This window comes from Citrus sinensis, chromosome 2 (genome assembly GCF_022201045.2).
Source record: "Citrus sinensis cultivar Valencia sweet orange chromosome 2, DVS_A1.0, whole genome shotgun sequence".
Taxonomy (NCBI): Eukaryota; Viridiplantae; Streptophyta; class Magnoliopsida; order Sapindales; family Rutaceae; genus Citrus; species Citrus sinensis.
In genome coordinates this window covers 7,395,462-7,411,922 of record NC_068557.1, presented here as the reverse complement: position 1 = coordinate 7,411,922, position 16,461 = coordinate 7,395,462, and the positions used below count along the sequence as shown (strand labels likewise).

At 32.9% G+C, this 16,461-nt stretch overlaps 4 protein-coding genes across 5 annotated transcripts; 3 read left to right on the top strand and 1 right to left on the bottom strand.

The window, feature by feature from the left end:
- The first annotated feature begins 570 nt into the window (after positions 1–570).
- Positions 571–3,353, top strand: LOC102608475 (14-3-3-like protein D). Of its 2 annotated transcripts, none has more exons than XM_006468961.4 (7): positions 571–746; positions 1,065–1,371; positions 1,467–1,554; positions 2,119–2,228; positions 2,333–2,481; positions 2,872–2,924; positions 3,003–3,353. In XM_006468961.4, exons 1-7 carry the CDS (start codon positions 674–676, stop codon positions 3,003–3,005), a joined length of 783 nt encoding a protein of 260 aa, XP_006469024.1. In that variant the 5' UTR covers positions 571–673; the 3' UTR covers positions 3,006–3,353. The 2 variants fall into 2 exon arrangements, with proteins under 2 accessions (XP_006469024.1, XP_006469022.1); XM_006468959.4 differs by having other exon boundaries at positions 572–746; positions 2,869–2,924.
- A 3,761-nt stretch (positions 3,354–7,114) lies between these two features.
- LOC102609816 (ubiquitin-conjugating enzyme E2 36) lies at positions 7,115–10,444 on the top strand. The gene is made up of 8 exons (XM_006468963.4): positions 7,115–7,390; positions 7,518–7,545; positions 7,850–7,936; positions 8,761–8,819; positions 9,428–9,469; positions 9,551–9,624; positions 9,904–10,001; positions 10,252–10,444. The coding sequence occupies exons 1-8, from the start codon at positions 7,355–7,357 to the stop codon at positions 10,287–10,289; spliced, it is 462 nt and encodes a 153-aa protein (XP_006469026.1). The 5' UTR covers positions 7,115–7,354; the 3' UTR covers positions 10,290–10,444.
- An 85-nt stretch (positions 10,445–10,529) lies between these two features.
- On the bottom strand, positions 10,530–11,583 carry LOC102609533 (uncharacterized). Its single transcript, XM_006468962.4, has 3 exons — positions 11,409–11,583; positions 11,271–11,312; positions 10,530–11,159 (listed from the first exon to the last, which is right to left on the bottom strand). Exons 1-3 carry the CDS (start codon positions 11,502–11,504, stop codon positions 10,683–10,685), a joined length of 615 nt encoding a protein of 204 aa, XP_006469025.2. The 5' UTR covers positions 11,505–11,583; the 3' UTR covers positions 10,530–10,682.
- Positions 11,584–12,066: 483 nt separating this feature from the next.
- On the top strand, positions 12,067–12,480 carry LOC107174502 (uncharacterized). The gene has a single exon (XM_015525461.2). The coding sequence runs from the start codon at positions 12,067–12,069 to the stop codon at positions 12,478–12,480; it is 414 nt and encodes a 137-aa protein (XP_015380947.2).
- Positions 12,481–16,461: the final 3,981 nt, after the last annotated feature.

Below are 16,461 nucleotides of genomic sequence, written 5' to 3'. Positions count from 1 at the left end.
TTTTAAAAAATTTTTCTTATACATATAAATTGCCATAATTATTTGATTGTAACTCGTTGTAAAACAATTATTTTTACACTAAAAAATTATATATGTTTGTTATACATATTACTACTATCGATATCTAATTGTAAGACGTTGCAAAATAACTTTTTTCTTTTTTAAGAAAAGATACTCAAGATAATATATAAAATATTTCGATCTAAAGTATATTTTTGTACTCATTAAAAAAGAAATATTCAAATGATGATGATAATTGGGCCCCATTTCCATTTGGTATTGGACCATCCACTTGAGTGCACCACCGTATCCTACACACAAGCGCATAAGCCTTGAAAATCCTGACCAAACAATCGAAAAATAGATTTTTTTTTTTTTTTTAAAAAAAAAAAAGAGTAGAGTCTAATTCGGAATTTTAAACTGTTAACGAACGGCAACGTGCCGCGCTGTAATTGGCTTTACTCTTGTCTTAATTCTTAATTAAGACAAATCCAATTCCCTAATCTCAAAGTCTTATTGGACAAGTAAAATAAATTAACAGATTAATTTATAACAAAAGGTGAAATAAACTCGCGAACTCTAGTCTTTATGTAAACTGTTGTAAAGGCGAAGAAAGAGAGAGGAATCTATTGAGACTACAGTAAAACCCTAATCTCTTCCTCGGAGATCGGCCATGGCTTCCTCTAAAGAACGCGAAAACTTCGTCTACGTCGCCAAGCTCGCTGAACAAGCCGAGCGCTACGACGGTCAGAACTCACGGCACCTCTATTTGTTTCGTCTCTTTGTGTATTTCATTTGCTTAGTAGCTTTTTAGTGAAATATTCATCTTTTTTTTTATTCTTTTTGCTTTTTTTGTTGATTAATTGAAAGATAAAGTTAGTTCAATTTTGATCCTCGTAGTTTATTTTGTTTTATTTTTTCATTTTTTTTATTTGGTATAAAATTGGAAAATTAACCGATTTGACTGGATTGGCTGATTTGAAGGTTGTTATTTTGTTGATTTATTGAAGCTTTATTTTGTTATATATTTTTTTAATTTTATTTCTTTTATGGAAAATGAACAGAGATGGTGGATGCGATGAAAAATGTTGCGAAGCTTGATGTGGAATTGACGGTTGAGGAGCGCAACTTGCTCTCTGTTGGCTACAAGAATGTAATTGGTGCTCGAAGAGCATCGTGGAGGATACTTTCGTCAATTGAGCAAAAGGAAGAAGCGAAAGGGAATGAAGTGAATGCAAAGCGGATCAAGGAGTATAGGCAAAAGGTTGAATCTGAATTGTCGGACATTTGCAATGATATCATGACTGTCATTGATGAGCATCTTATTCCTTCAGCAAGTGCTGGTGAATCAACTGTGTTCTTCTATAAGATGTGAGGGCTCATACACCGCTGACCAATGTTTGGTTCGTGTGTGTGTGTGTGCGCACAGGGTTTTAGAGGTTGAGAATTTTTTTGATTGCTTGCAGGAAAGGAGATTATTATCGGTACCTTGCTGAATTCAAGTTTGGCGATGAGAAGAAAGAGGCTGCTGCTAATTCAATGAAAGCATATGAGGTAGCTTATCAATCAATTTCTTAATTATTTTATGACGTTTACAACTTTAATTTTCCTATTATTTATCAAGGGAACTGTAATATTGCTCCTTGATCAACTAATCTCATCAAGTCTTTTGTGCTGTTGGTTTCTAGTCTCTTGTGAAGTTGTTATTGAATTTGAGGTCATTGGGCCTACTGTTTCCATTGGTGTAATATCGAGTTACTTTTTTCTGGGTGATATTATTTCCCAGTTACTTTTGAAGAAATTGTGATTGAACTTCAGTTTGTGTGTCAACTGAAATAATCAAAGCATCAAAGAGTTTTGCTTTATAGAGCTTTATATAGACCTGGTGAAGCAACCTGTTTTTTGAAAATTCGTTATTGTATTTTTAATTTTTCAGTTACTTTTTTTCTTATTGGCTTTAACTATTTTTGAACTTTGTGGCTTTTATTGATAGATATCTCTATTTGCTGCATTTTTTTTAATTTTAATTAGATCAGATTACCTAACATTGAGAGAAAGCTGCATTACATACTCACTTGCATGAGCGAAATTATCTTTTGCCATTTTATCTATTTGCAGACAGCTACCACTGCTGCAGAGGCTGATTTGCCACCTACACATCCCATCCGATTGGGTTTGGCTCTGAATTTCTCTGTCTTTTATTATGAGATCATGAATTCTCCTGAAAGGTTTGTAAGATATTATATGCATTGTTGGTAGTAAACACTTTTTTGCATCATTTGATTTGAGATAGAAGCTGGTTATTTCTTCTTACTACCATTTGTATCTTCAGGGCTTGCCATCTTGCAAAACAAGCTTTTGATGAAGCTATTTCCGAGCTGGACACCCTCAACGAGGAGTCCTACAAAGACAGCACCTTAATTATGCAGCTTCTTAGGGACAACCTTACCTTATGGACTTCTGACATTCCAGAAGATGGAGGTGATTATAGGACTTAATCAAGCAGTTAAACTTTAATTTAGATGTGTGATTCTGTGCTGTTGGTTTCATTGTTAGATCAATTTTTCGCTGTGCATAGAAACAAGCTGATATTTTTTAATGGTTGCATCTACTTATGGCTCTTTGGCATGTCATGGATATGGTTCCTGAATAGATTTTTAAAGTATTTATGGTTGGAGATTTTTTGCATCCATACTAAATGTTCTTGATGCATTAGTCCTGGTGGAGAAAGGTCAGTGTTCTTAACGTGCATATATTAGCATATGTTCTGCAGCTGGGAAGTTCTAGTTTAATTTCTTTTGTTTTTCCTAAACTCTTCCATCTTTTTAATTTTATATTTATCTTTTTCCTCTTTTGTTACTGTAACAGAAGATGCCCAGAAGGCTAATGGCACTGCCAAAGTTGGTGGGGGAGAAGATGCAGAGGTAGGTTTTCTCTTTTAAATGCTATTATCAGTGTTGTCATTTTTCCACTCACGATGTGATCTCATACTTTTTATGCAGTGACAAGGAGAGCATCGAGGAGTTGCTATGTGATTGGGGGAGAAAGGATGAGACTTGTTAATCAAACTTAGTGTTTGCTTAAAGTGCCATTGTCTTTTGCTTGCTGTATTTTCATTTTAATAGTGCCATATTGTGGTATGGCTTACTTTATAGCATGGTTGTCCAAACACGATTGGTCGTACTTGTCCTGCCTCCCATTGTTTCCCTCCTGTCATGATGGATGGAGTGTAGTAGAGGATTATTTGGTCTGATTGCACAAGGTGTTTTTCTTATTTAGCTGTAAATGCCACAGGAGGATTTCTGCTATTTGGACATCCTCTTATGTTTTTAATGTTTGAAGTTCACATTGAATCTTGCTTGCAGCTCAGTCCGTGATTATTTTGCAATCTGTATGAATGATATTGCTTGCTAGTTGCTATTAATTGTGAAAACTCTGTATTGTGGTCAACCGCAAAATCTCTTAATTGGGAGTAGGAATAATTCCTATCCTTCGACCTTCGGTATAGTTCCAAAGCTCTTGAGCATTAGTGAGAAATTACGATATGAAGCTAATTTCGAGTGGCAGGTGTTTGCAAATGGTTTGTTCTGAATTTGCATGATTGAATAAAGTGAAATGGGTTAACATTATGTGGTGTCCCGGGGAGGTGTGGCCAAGAATGTGGAAATGCTAGTGGGAGGGCCTACCTTGGGCAAAGTAGTTTCAGGCTGACTGTTGGATTCCGCAGGCTTCTCTAAACTTGGTGAGACTGACGTGTATATTGGGGAATATAAGGTTTGCCCTCATCTTAGTTTGGAGAAATTAAGTAAAACTGTTCTATTATTGTAAAATAGGTTTAAATTTCCATGCAGTTATAATGGGGTAAATTTTGTACATCATTTTATTATTTTACTCCTAATTTTGATGTTAATCATAAAATTTAAATATTTTAAGAAAATAAAGTAAAACAATTTATATACTTTTAATGATTAGATTAATTTAATAATGAATAATAAACTATGGAGAAATATTAGTGACCAAACAATTGACATCCTATACCTCTAAATCATTTTTCTTTCCACCAAATTTATACAAAATATTCGTATTAAGCATCTAAACACAGTAACAATGGACATTAACATCATTATTTCAAGAATGCATCAAATGAAATGAACTTGAATAAAAGTTTAAAATTTTCTTTTGTTCAAAATCATTTTATCCAGAAAATCAGACCCAATTTAGCAAAAAATTAGAAAGAACAAACAAAAAGTTCAAACTATTAATACCCATAAACCCATATGTCAAAACATAACAGAAATAAATTTTTAATAAAAAAGCTTATATTTTAATAATACAAATGACTATAAAAAATTTTTTAAAAAAGAACAAATAACTTACATTACAAATTAATTAATATTTCTCCATAACTTACAATTTATTATTATATTAATTTAATCATCAAAAGTATATAAAACATTTTATTTTATTTATATTCTAAAAATATTTAAATTTTATGACTAATATCAAGACGGAGTGAAATAGTAAAATAATACACAAAGTTATTACTGTTATAACCTATTTTAAACATGATCAGGTTTCACTTAGCTGCTCCAAACAATAGGAGGCTATCCTCAATTTCCCGTATATATTATAGGAGATTTATTGACTTAAAGAAAACATAATAAAATTTGTATTAAAAATTATAGAAAATTAATATGAATTATGAATAAACATTATCGTCTCCCAAAACCAGTATCCTGGAAACTATGACGATGTGTAAATAACCATGCGACATGTCTGCTAACAAACTAATAGTAATTTCCTAGAGATGATATTTTATTTATTTAATTTTTTTAAAACATATTGATAATTTAGAATAAAAAAAATCTACTGATATTACAATTAGTCAATTAAATATCTATTGAGACTACTATTTTATTATTGAAAAATCTAAAATTCTTCCTCCATTAAAAGTTGGGAGGATTAATATGATTGTGTTCCACCGATTATGGGAGTGAGAATTGACTCCTACTAACTTTGACCATTCTATTGTTGAAGAACTAAAAATTCTTCTCCATTAATATAATCGGGAGGATGTTCGACCGATTCTGTAAGAGGGAGAATCTACTCGTGCAAGGGAATTAAGTCCCGTCAAAATCAAATACCAACGAGACTTGAAATGGTCAAACTTAAAGGTCTGAGTATGACTACTTTTGCTTCTCCCTCAAGGTCATGAATAGTAGCCAGGATTGCGTTTTGTGAGGTCGTTTTATTTTGTTATTTGTTTTTAATTTGTTAAGGAACTGTAATAATGTATTTAAGGATTTTGAATCAAGAGTTCATATTGTTAAATTCTTTCATGAATTTGGTCATAATTATTTTATAAGAATATTTACTTATTACAATAATGTTTAAAAATATTTAGTAATACAGACTAGTTCGTTAAAAAAAAAAATCTTTTAGATTAATTGACATGAGAGGTCAGAGTTATCTCACTCTCAAAAAATGGAAAGTTATTATTAGTACATATTACAATTTTTAATTCAAATTTTCTAAAGATTGTATTCCATGAGTCTATTTATTTATTTTTATTTATAACTTATATGTATTACATTGAACATAAACTAAATTTTTATTTTCACAAACTCTAGAGGGATACATGTTCCACTCACTTCCAAAAGGGGGAGGTTATTGTTAATACATGCTTTGATTTTTAATTCAAATTTTCTAAAGATTATATTCCGTGAGTCTCTTTATTTATTTTTATTTATAACTTACATGTATTACATAGAACATAAACTAAATTGATATTTTCACAAACACTAGAGGGATACATGTTCCACTCACTTCCAAAAGGGGAAGGTTATTGTTAATACATGCTTTGATTTTTAATTCAAATTTTCTAAAGATTATATTCCGTGAGTCTCTTTATTTATTTTTATTTATAACTTACATGTATTACATAGAACATAAACTAAATTTTTATTTTCACAAACACTAGAGGGATACATGTTCCACTCACTTCCAAAAGGGGAAGGTTATTGTTAATACATGCTTTGATTTTTAATTCAAATTTTCTAAAGATTATATTCCGTGAGTCTCTTTATTTATTTTTATTTATAACTTACATGTATTACATAGAACATAAACTAAATTGATATTTTCACAAACACTAGAGGGATACATGTTCCACTCACTTCCAAAAGGGGAAGGTTATTGTTAATACATGCTTTGATTTTTAATTCAAATTTTCTAAAGATTATATTCCGTGAGTCTCTTTATTTATTTTTATTTATAACTTACATGTATTACATAGAACATAAACTAAATTGATATTTTCACAAACACTAGAGGGATACATGTTCCACTCACTTCCAAAAGGGGAAGGTTATTGTTAATACATGCTTTGATTTTTAATTCAAATTTTCTAAAGATTATATTCCGTGAGTCTCTTTATTTATTTTTATTTATAACTTACATGTATTACATAGAACATAAACTAAATTTTTATTTTCACAAACACTAGAAGGATACATGTTCCACTCACTTCCAAAAAGGGAAGGTTATTGTTAATACATGCTTTGATTTTTAATTCAAATTTTCTAAAGATTATATTCCGTGAGTCTATTTATTTTTATTTATAACTTACATGTATTACATGGAACATAAACCAAATTTTTATTTTCACAAATACTAGAGGGATGCATGCTCCACTCGCTTCCAAAAAGGGAAGGTTATTATTAATACATGCTTCGATTTTTAATTTAATTTTTCTAAAGATTATATTCTGTGAGTCTATTTATTTTTTTTATTTATCACTTATATGTATTACATAGAATATAAACCAAATTTTTATTTTCACAAATATTAGAGGGATACACGTTCCACTCACAAATTAATGAGAGAAATATCTATTCCTACTTAATTTTGTAATTAAAACTTGATAATAAAAAATTTGTAATTAAAACAGAAATACAAAGAATTTCTGAGACCACTCGAAAGTGAGGGCACGAGTTCACCGTCCGATTGTGGGCCGAGAATGTGGGCCTACTTTAATTTAATTTGAGCAGAAGTGCTATGCGACAGCGAGAGTTCACGAGTGGAAAACTGGAGATCAAGTTTGGCCTCTGCGGCACGGTTTGGCTGTAGTTTCATTGGTCGTTGGAGAAAATTAAGTACCCTTCGAGTGACGCAAACCTTTTTTGTCAATTGAGGGAAGCAAAGGCTGAGTGGGGGACGCGAAACATCCCTTTGATTGATGTTAGCTTAAAATCTCCCCATTCACAAGTCACGAGAAAAAGAAAGAGTAAAAGAGGGAGAGGGAAAAAAAGACGGTCGATTTCTGACTATCTCTGTAAAATCTCTTGGAATTCCGATGGCTAGTGGCAACCTCCCTCGCAGAATTGTCAAGGTACCCTCCTCTATCTTTTCCTTTTCTTTTTCTTTTTTTAATTTCTCTTTTACTTTGCACTACACACGTTTACTGGGGTTTTATAGCTTTCAAGGTTTTGATTTTGGCTGTGTTTATGATTTATTAGGAAACCCAGCGGCTGCTCAGTGAACCAGGTTGCTCTTTACTCTCTTTTGGGTTTTTATTTTTTATTTTCTATTTTCTATTTTTTTTTGAAAGTGTAGTTCAACTTTGTACTTGAACTAATTGAACTTTCCAATTTAGCCGTAGATACTTTGTTATATGTCAAAATGGATTCTGGTAGTTGATGATTTGGGTGTGTGCTAGTTTGGAAATTGTGTATTGGTTCTGCTATATTGTTAATTTCATTAATGAGATATGTAAATAATTATTTGAAATCTTGTTCTGATGAGCAATTATTTGATAATAGTTTATGCTTTGTGATCTCTGTAAACACAGCTCCGGGCATTAGTGCTTCTCCTGCCGAAGACAACATGCGATATTTTAATGTAATGATTCTTGGTCCATCTCAGTCTCCTTATGAAGGTAAGTAGTTAGCTGGTACTGTTCATTGATGTGTTTGGAATTCTTTTCTTTCACATTTTTTTCACGCACTGTGTGGAATTGTGGTGTTGATTTACTGTAAGTATAAACTGTGATTTTTGTTTGAGGGGTTCTTTTCCTTATTGTTTTCTAAGTTTTCTTGGTAGGACCTTTTTTCTGGGAATGCTTTTTGAATGAGAATGTTAGTGAATGTGTTCCTAATGTTATGTATGATGGTTCATCGATGAAATTAAAGTTTGACATGGAATTTCCTTTGAAGTTATTGAACTTTAGGTAAAACTTGTTTTGTAGAATGAAACAGAACTAGGTATGCCACATATGAAAAAAAGAGGAGTGGTTTTATCATTTTCTTCTGTGAAGGGCATGTACTATATTGTTGATGAACCATATTGGTTTTGGTACTTCCATGACGAGAATTCTGTTGGGCTAATTTTCTCATTTTCTTCTTTAAGTTTTATAAAAAATTCCATTTAGCATTCTTGCCAGCAGTTTTATTGTTGTGGTTGTCATTATCACAGTGTAAATTCTGTTGTTGAATCATGCTGGAAAACCCAAAAAAAAAAAAAAACTGATTATCTTGAAGTGTTTGGATGAGATTGATGTATTTTAGCACCAATTTGATGGACTTTATGCTTGTCACTGCTGAGACACTGTGAGATTATAGAGCATGTTCTTTGTGTTTTATCTTGAAATTACTTTAAGAATTTTGCCCATGTGGATAATGAGAATCATGACAGAGTATCCTACTCTCTTTCTTTTCTGTTAATATTTATTGTGATCCTTTAATTAATTCTGGTATTGCTTAGGTGGGGTTTTCAAGTTGGAGTTGTTTTTGCCTGAAGATTATCCAATGTCCGCTCCTAAGGTATCCTGTTACTTGACTTGCATCTCATTATCCAATGTCTGGTCCTAAGGTATACTGTTATATGCCATGCCCTTCACTTTTTCCACATGCTCGTCATAGGTTTGAGATCTAAATTTATAATTGCAGTGTGTCTTATGAAGGAAATATTGTTTCATTGTTTTGATGTCAATTGGAAGTCATAACAATTTTCAACATGTGCCATATCTGGTTGTTAGTTTTCCAACAGAATATACTCCCTGTTGTTGAGTTTCTGTAAACTTTGACTTAAATGCTTATAATAATTTTTAATTTCATGGGAGTATAATCAGGTTTTGGTCTTTAGCTGTTCTACTTTTTGGATAATAGGAAGTTTTTTGTGAAGAAAAGAAACTAAAAATATAACTTTTACGTAAGAAGCGTAAGAATATAACTTGCGCAGCTTATCAAAAAAATGGATTGCCAATCAGTTTACACGATCAATATACATGCTTCTTTAATGCGTATTTATTCTTCAGGCACGTTATTTGGTTTGACCTTGGCAACTGCAGAACAATATCTTGTTTTCATGCTTGATTTTGCCCTTTTACTCAATTATGTTTTTTCGTGTATTGAATGTCTCCTGTTAACAGGTTCGATTTCTGACCAAAATATATCATCCTAACATAGACAAGGCAAGTTGTTCTTTCATTGCTTTTTCCAAATTGATTAAATCTCCTTGTGCCTATCTGTGAATAGAGAATTTCTTATTGCAGCTTGGAAGGATATGCCTTGATATTTTGAAAGATAAATGGAGTCCCGCCCTGCAAATCCGCACAGTCCTGCTGAGGTAAAGTTTTGGTGCTCCCACTATATACATACATGTTTGTTGACAACAAAATTTCTCTTAATCTAAATCATAACTGGGAAAAAATTGAAGTAAGTACAAGAGAATCATACCTAAACTCTGAATGCTGCTACTAACCCAGAACTATGTTGCTGTATATATTATTACATTGGATATTGACGTGTCTGTGAATAAACAAGGGAAGGTGGAAGAGTATTCTTAACACGGTGATGTTACTTTTAAGAGCAAATTTTGACTGATGACAATGATTGCATGATTCAGTATCCAAGCTCTTTTGAGTGCTCCGAACCCAGACGATCCACTTTCTGATAACATTGCAAAGCATTGGAAGGCAGATGAGACTGAAGCTGTTGAAACTGGTAACTCCTACTAAATACTAATATTCCATTAGGTGCAGTTCATTTACGCCTGCAACAGTTGTTTACCATGTGATTCATAAGAATTTTGTGCTTGGATTTAGCATATTGCTTTTCTTTTAAAAATCAAATTAGCAAGTGACGTTACATCTACCTTCATCAGATTATTCTGATGTAGTGCTTTCAACAGCACGGATTTCTAGTTCATGTATTCATTCTTTCCACTGATCATGGTTTGTTTGGAACCTTGTAGCGAAGGAATGGACCCGGTTATATGCAAGTGATGGGTGAAGGCTAGAGCTTGTTCGAGAATATCTCTCTACAAGTTTATGTTAAAAACACTAATTGATGTATGAACAGATGTGTAAAAATGTTTCTCAATCGGTCTGTTATTTGAATGTTTTACTTGTATCGTCATTAATTGAAAGTGCATGCTTTTTAACAAATGAATAATGATCATAGGGAAAGAACTTCAGCATCATCATCTCCTACAAAAAAATGTTACTTAAAAGACAGAAATACCCTTCCATGTGAACCAAATTTGCAGATCCACCATTAAAACTCCCGCCAAATTGACAATCGAAACAGAAATAGAATCAGGGAAATCAAATTAAAAACCTAAAAGCAGACAAATCTCTAAAAACAAAACTAACATGAAAAACACAATCACGAGTGCATCTCAATTCAAGCCAAGGAAAAAGTAACACCGACACGCTTGCTTCTCTTCCTCTTCGGAACCAACTCATTGGCCTTCTCATCACCAATCTCATCAGCTCCAGCGGCGCCATATAACGACGAAGTTGGAGCCAATTTGTTCGACCTCTTCTTCTTCGGCTTCGCGCCAACATCAAATCCAGCGTACAACGACGTCATAGAAGCAGAAACAGGAACATCTTGCTTCGACGTTGAAACTTTGGAGGCAACAGAGAAAGCTTTTATGTTGTTGTTATCGTTGTTGTGATTAATATCCTCTGTGCCTTGGGCTTGGCGCGAGTTGAGGACTTTGATTGAAGTGACGCAGCACTCTTGCCAAGTGAGGTCGTTTAGGTCCTCCATCACCTGCTTCAGAGTCAAGGACATAGCGGGCGAGATGTTCTCCTTCAGCGTGGATCGCGATGGATTCATCAGATCGATTGTGCTCACCGCCTCGCTCAGCGCATTCTGTGCAACGAATTTTTACAAACGCGTAAGTAAGTAAACTCACAACTTATTTCATGTAGGAAAATACATTTTCTCGAGAAACAAACAGAAAATCGGTTTAGTTTCTCGTACCTTAGGAAGTCTGGGTCTCTTGAAACCGTGCATGGAGATGATCTACAAAATTGTGCTTATGATTAATATTTTGAAGAAAAAAATAGATTAAAATTGAAGCTACATAACAAAATTTATAGCAATGAAAAGTGAACGGACCCGATTGAGAAACTCGACTTTGAGATCTGATTGCTTGCGAGAAGCAAAAAATTCCAAGTACTTTTCCATGTACAATTTCTCGTTCTTTTCTTTCATTTTCACTTTCTTTTCTGTTGCTTGCTACTCACTCAACGTCTCCCTGTGAAGCAAGTAGCTGGCAGCGATCGATATATGTGTATATAAAAGCAGGAAGAAATACACGCCAATGTGTTTGCTACGGTTTGTTAGCCGACGTGGCCGCACAGATTGTACTATCCATGAAAAATAATTTGGTAGGATGGGGGCGCACCACACTATCCGTGCGGCCATCCGTTCAATTTTGACATATGTTCATCAATTTTAAGTTTATGATAAGATCAGACGATAACAAAGTAGTGTTGAGACTTAAGAGAAGTAAAACAAGGAACTGCCACAAATAAACTGAAGCCAAAAGCTTATTGACAACATACAGGACGAAACTCACAACGCAACATTGATTAATTTTCTTTGGTTTGATCGTCGACACTGGGCTTTTTTTGTCACACACCTCTGGCTACGTACTCTCTCTTACAGTCCCCAAATTAATGAACTTAACTTGTATATAAACAAACCACCCTCTTGAGTTTTCCCATCCCGAAATTAAAGCTTCAAACAAAATCACTAAATTAATAAATAAGCCATGGCAGCAGAGAAAGAAGGAGGCATTGTCAAGAAAGGCCATGAAGAAGGCCTGAAATTGGCGGTTTCTCTACTCAAAAAATTTGAGCTCCCCGAAGGGCTGCTTCCCTTGGCCAACGTTGTCGAAGTCGGCTACGTGGAAAGCACGGGGTACATGTGGATTGTGCAGCAAAATAAAGTGGAGCACGAGTTCAAAATGATCAGCAAACTTGTGAGCTACGATACCGAAATTAATGGGTACGTAGATAAGATGAAAATCAAGAAGCTCAGGGGAGTGAAGGCCAAAGAGCTGATGCTTTGGCCTCCGGTGAGTGAAATCAGAGTCGATGACCCACCAACCGGGAAGATTCACTTTAAAAGTCTTGCTGGAATCACCAAGACTTTCCCCGTCGAAGCATTTGCTGCTGGCCAGTGATTTGAATTTGGCTTCCTGATTGCAACTATTTCTAATTTAGTTGGTTGTGCTCGTGTGTGTGAGACTCTCTGCGTTCATGTGCATGCCTTGTTCTTGGATCATGATGAGGCCCCGTTCTGTATATTTCGGGCCGGCCTATTTTCAAGACTTAATTTCCTTTCCAGACTTAAGTGAGAATAAAAAAATTGACGTGCTTTGAACACTTCCCAATTAGAGAAAGAGTGTTTCATAACCGGACCAAGGGCCTAGATGGCGGAAAAACTAACTATTAGCTAGTATTGCTAATTCGCTATCATATGGCTTTTGGTTGGACAAAAACTCATGCAAGTGTAAAATAAGCATATTCTTCCTTGGGCAAGAAATTAAAATATTTACGTCAATAATATTACATAAAGTTAGTCAATATTTACTGTGGACACCGATAATATAAAAATAGTCAATTACGAGGTAAAAATATAAAAATAGTCAATATTTACATGTCAATAATATAAAAGATAAGTCAGTATTTACATGCCGATAATATAAAGATAGTCAATATTTACATGCTAATAATATGAGAAAAAAAATAGTCAATGTTTGGTTGATAATAAAATAAATATAATAAGCATATGTCTAGTTACAAAATTAGTTAAATCACGTGATATTCTGTGCTGATTTGTTTAACTGGAATGAATGTGATATTTTGAAAAAAAAAAAAAGATACATAAACTAAAAATTTATTAATTTATTGATTAATTCTTTTTTCTAGTCCCAAAAGTGTTAATTTGTTTTGTTTTGCTATATACGAAGCCTTGGAAAAAAGAGGAAACTTATAGTGTTAGAGAAGTAAAAGAAGGACAACCACAAACAAACCCATCACTAAGCTTTTTGTTATACATCTCTACGCGCTCTTAATCTACTAACTTATATATGAAGAAACCTCCCTCTTAAGTTTTCGCTTCCGAAATTAAAGCTGCAAGAAAAGTCACCAAATAAATTTACAAGCCTTGGCACCATAGATGGCAGCAGAGATGGCATCAGAGAAAGAAGGAGGCATCGTCAAGAAAGGCCATGAAGAAGGCCTCAAATTGGCCGTTTCGCTTCTCTAAAAATTTGAACTCCCCGAAGGGCTGCTTCCCTTAGCCAATGTAGTCGAAGTCGGCTATGTGGAAAGCACAGGGTACGTGTGGATCGTGCAGCAAACTAAAGTGGAGCATTTGTTCAAAATGATCGGCAAACTTGTGAGGTATGATACTGAAATTAGTGCGTACATAGAGAAGAAGAAGATCAAGAAGCTCAAGGGAGTGAAGGCCAAAGAGCTTATGCTCTGGCCAGCAGTGAGTGAAGCCACGGTTGATGATCCACCAACTGGCAAGATTCACTTGAAAGGTCTTGCTGGAATCTCCAAAACTTTCCCCGTTGAAGCATTTGCTGCTGGCCAGTAACTTGCATTTCGATCCCGAGGCATGGCAATTACTTCTAATTTAGTTGGATGTGTGTGTGTGTGTGTGTTCATTGTTCATGTGTTACGAGGATACGTTGGTTAAAATAAAAATTGTATGTGCTTTGAATTTATTTTTGATTTCTTCTTAAACATTATCACAAGCTGTTGGGTTCTATTGAGTACGTTGCTCGAAAATTTATGCTAAATAGATGCATAATCTACCCTTTATTTTATATATAATTATAAAAGAGTGATTTTTAAATGTCTTTTAGATTTAAATTCTTTCACGTGATTAGAAGAAGAGTACTTTACGATATGATCAATGATTTTGGATGATTTTTTTTGAAAAAAAAATTATTAACTCATACTAACTTAAGAGATATTTGAGGTTAAAGTACTGTAACTTTAAATTTACAATGTAGAACTAGAGATTCATCAATTCCATAAGACCCTAATAGTACTGATTAAGAACAATAACTAATAAGTTGGAGCGTGCAACAAATTATATCACCATTTCTTTTCTTATATATGCTTCTAACCCATATTTGTTATTCAATTACAATCGATGAAACATCTACTGGTTGAATTCAATTGTCATACGAATTGATTTATAGTGGAGATGTTCCAACACAACTAGACCTGTTAAGACAAGAGCGGAACCAGGCTTTAAAATATTTTCTAAGACACGGTTTGAATTGATTGAGTTTTTTATTGAACTCAGTTGCCATAAATATAATTAAAATTATGAACCAACCCGATATGGTCCAAATCTAATTTGGTTTAGCTTTTCGATTTTTTAACCTTTAAAATCTTTATTATCTCTAGTAATTCGATTTTCGGATTGACTTTTTCTTGCTTTACAAACTGAACCACTTGTTCGGTTCGATTTTTTTGGAACCACAGTTTATTTACCAACCCCTATCCATATAAGCCCCCTCTGGACTTTTGAAATTTTGTTTTCTAGAAGCCATATTCTTGTTTAATGAGTTTTTATTTTATCTAAACACTATTCATGTTTGAGTGGAGCTTTTAAACACTCCTAAAAAATCCTTATAACACCCCTTTTGAATCTTATTTCCTCAAAAACCACAGATTAATTTATAAAATACTAACTCACAAATTAAAATCAATTATCTCGTCATTAAATTTCACTCTAAAAAGTATAATTTTTTAAACTTTTTATTTACAAATGCATACAATCCTAAAATCTTAAATTATTTTTTATCTTATTACATAATATATGTTTCCGTATCTAATTTCAAAAATTTCTCAAAAAAAAAAAATAAAGTATAAATAAAAATATGAAATGGGGTAGGCGTAAAAAAATCATTAAAATAATAAATCAATACAATATTTAATTGAATTTTTATTCAAAACAAAGAATGAATTAATTTGTTTTTGGTTATTTAGGTAATTTCTATCAAAAAGGATTTTATCAGAAATTTTATAGGGATGTCAAAAGGCCTACTTTTCATATTTTATTAATGAGTGATGATATTCTATCTCACTAGTCCCTACTTTTCAATTTATCTTATTACTTTTCATAATTACCCTAATTAAATCAAAAGGTCATTATTTTATTTTATTCTCTCTATTTTCTCTCACTCTCTTTATTATAAATGTATAACCTTCATCCCTACCACTTCATTAACAACAAGTTCATCATTATCGCCGCCGCCACCGCCATCAACTATTTTCTTCACTATCAATTCATCGCCTCCACCAGTACATGACTAGTTCCAATATTAGATTTTGTTAAAATTTATGAACAAGTGGTTTGTTTTGTTATTATTGATGATATTGGTTTTGGATCTTTTGATTTTGTGTAAGAATGTAAGATTTTGTTTAATTTCATTATGGGATTAGAATTAGTATTCTATTCAAATTATGAATCAATTAAAAAGATAAGAGAGATGAGAAATTAATCTATTGAAAACTTGAGAGAGAAGAAAAAAAATTATTTTTTTAATTGTTTTTACTTTTCAATAAGGGCAATTTGGGATTAATATGAATTGAAAAGTGGGGGATGGTAAGATAGATAATTCAAGGGGGTTAAATATCACCACTCTTTATTAATAGACAAAAATGTCAATCTTAAATTATAAAATTTCAAAAGTGTCATCCTACAAATCCAGCTTCTTCTTAACCAACCCATTTTACTTGGGATGTCATATCAAACCGGACCAAAGAAATGCGGTCTAGGTAATACTTGATTAAAGAATTATACCGAGGTAGACCTGAACTTCACTTAGGGCCAGTTTGGGAATGCTGTAGCTTTTAAAATAATTGTTGTTAGCTGTGCTGTAGAAATAATCAGCTGTGAAGAGAATCAGTTAAGTGTTTGGTAAATTTTGTTTCAAGAAGTACTGTGAGTTTTGAAAGCAGTTATGGACGTTTGGTAAATTTTACTGTTATACTGCTGAGAAAAAATAAATGACTAAAATATCCATAATATAAGATAAAATTTACTTATATATATAAAAACATGTACATATAATATTTTTAATTGTGTATTATAATAATTTTTACTAAAAATAAAATTTATAATATATTTATTT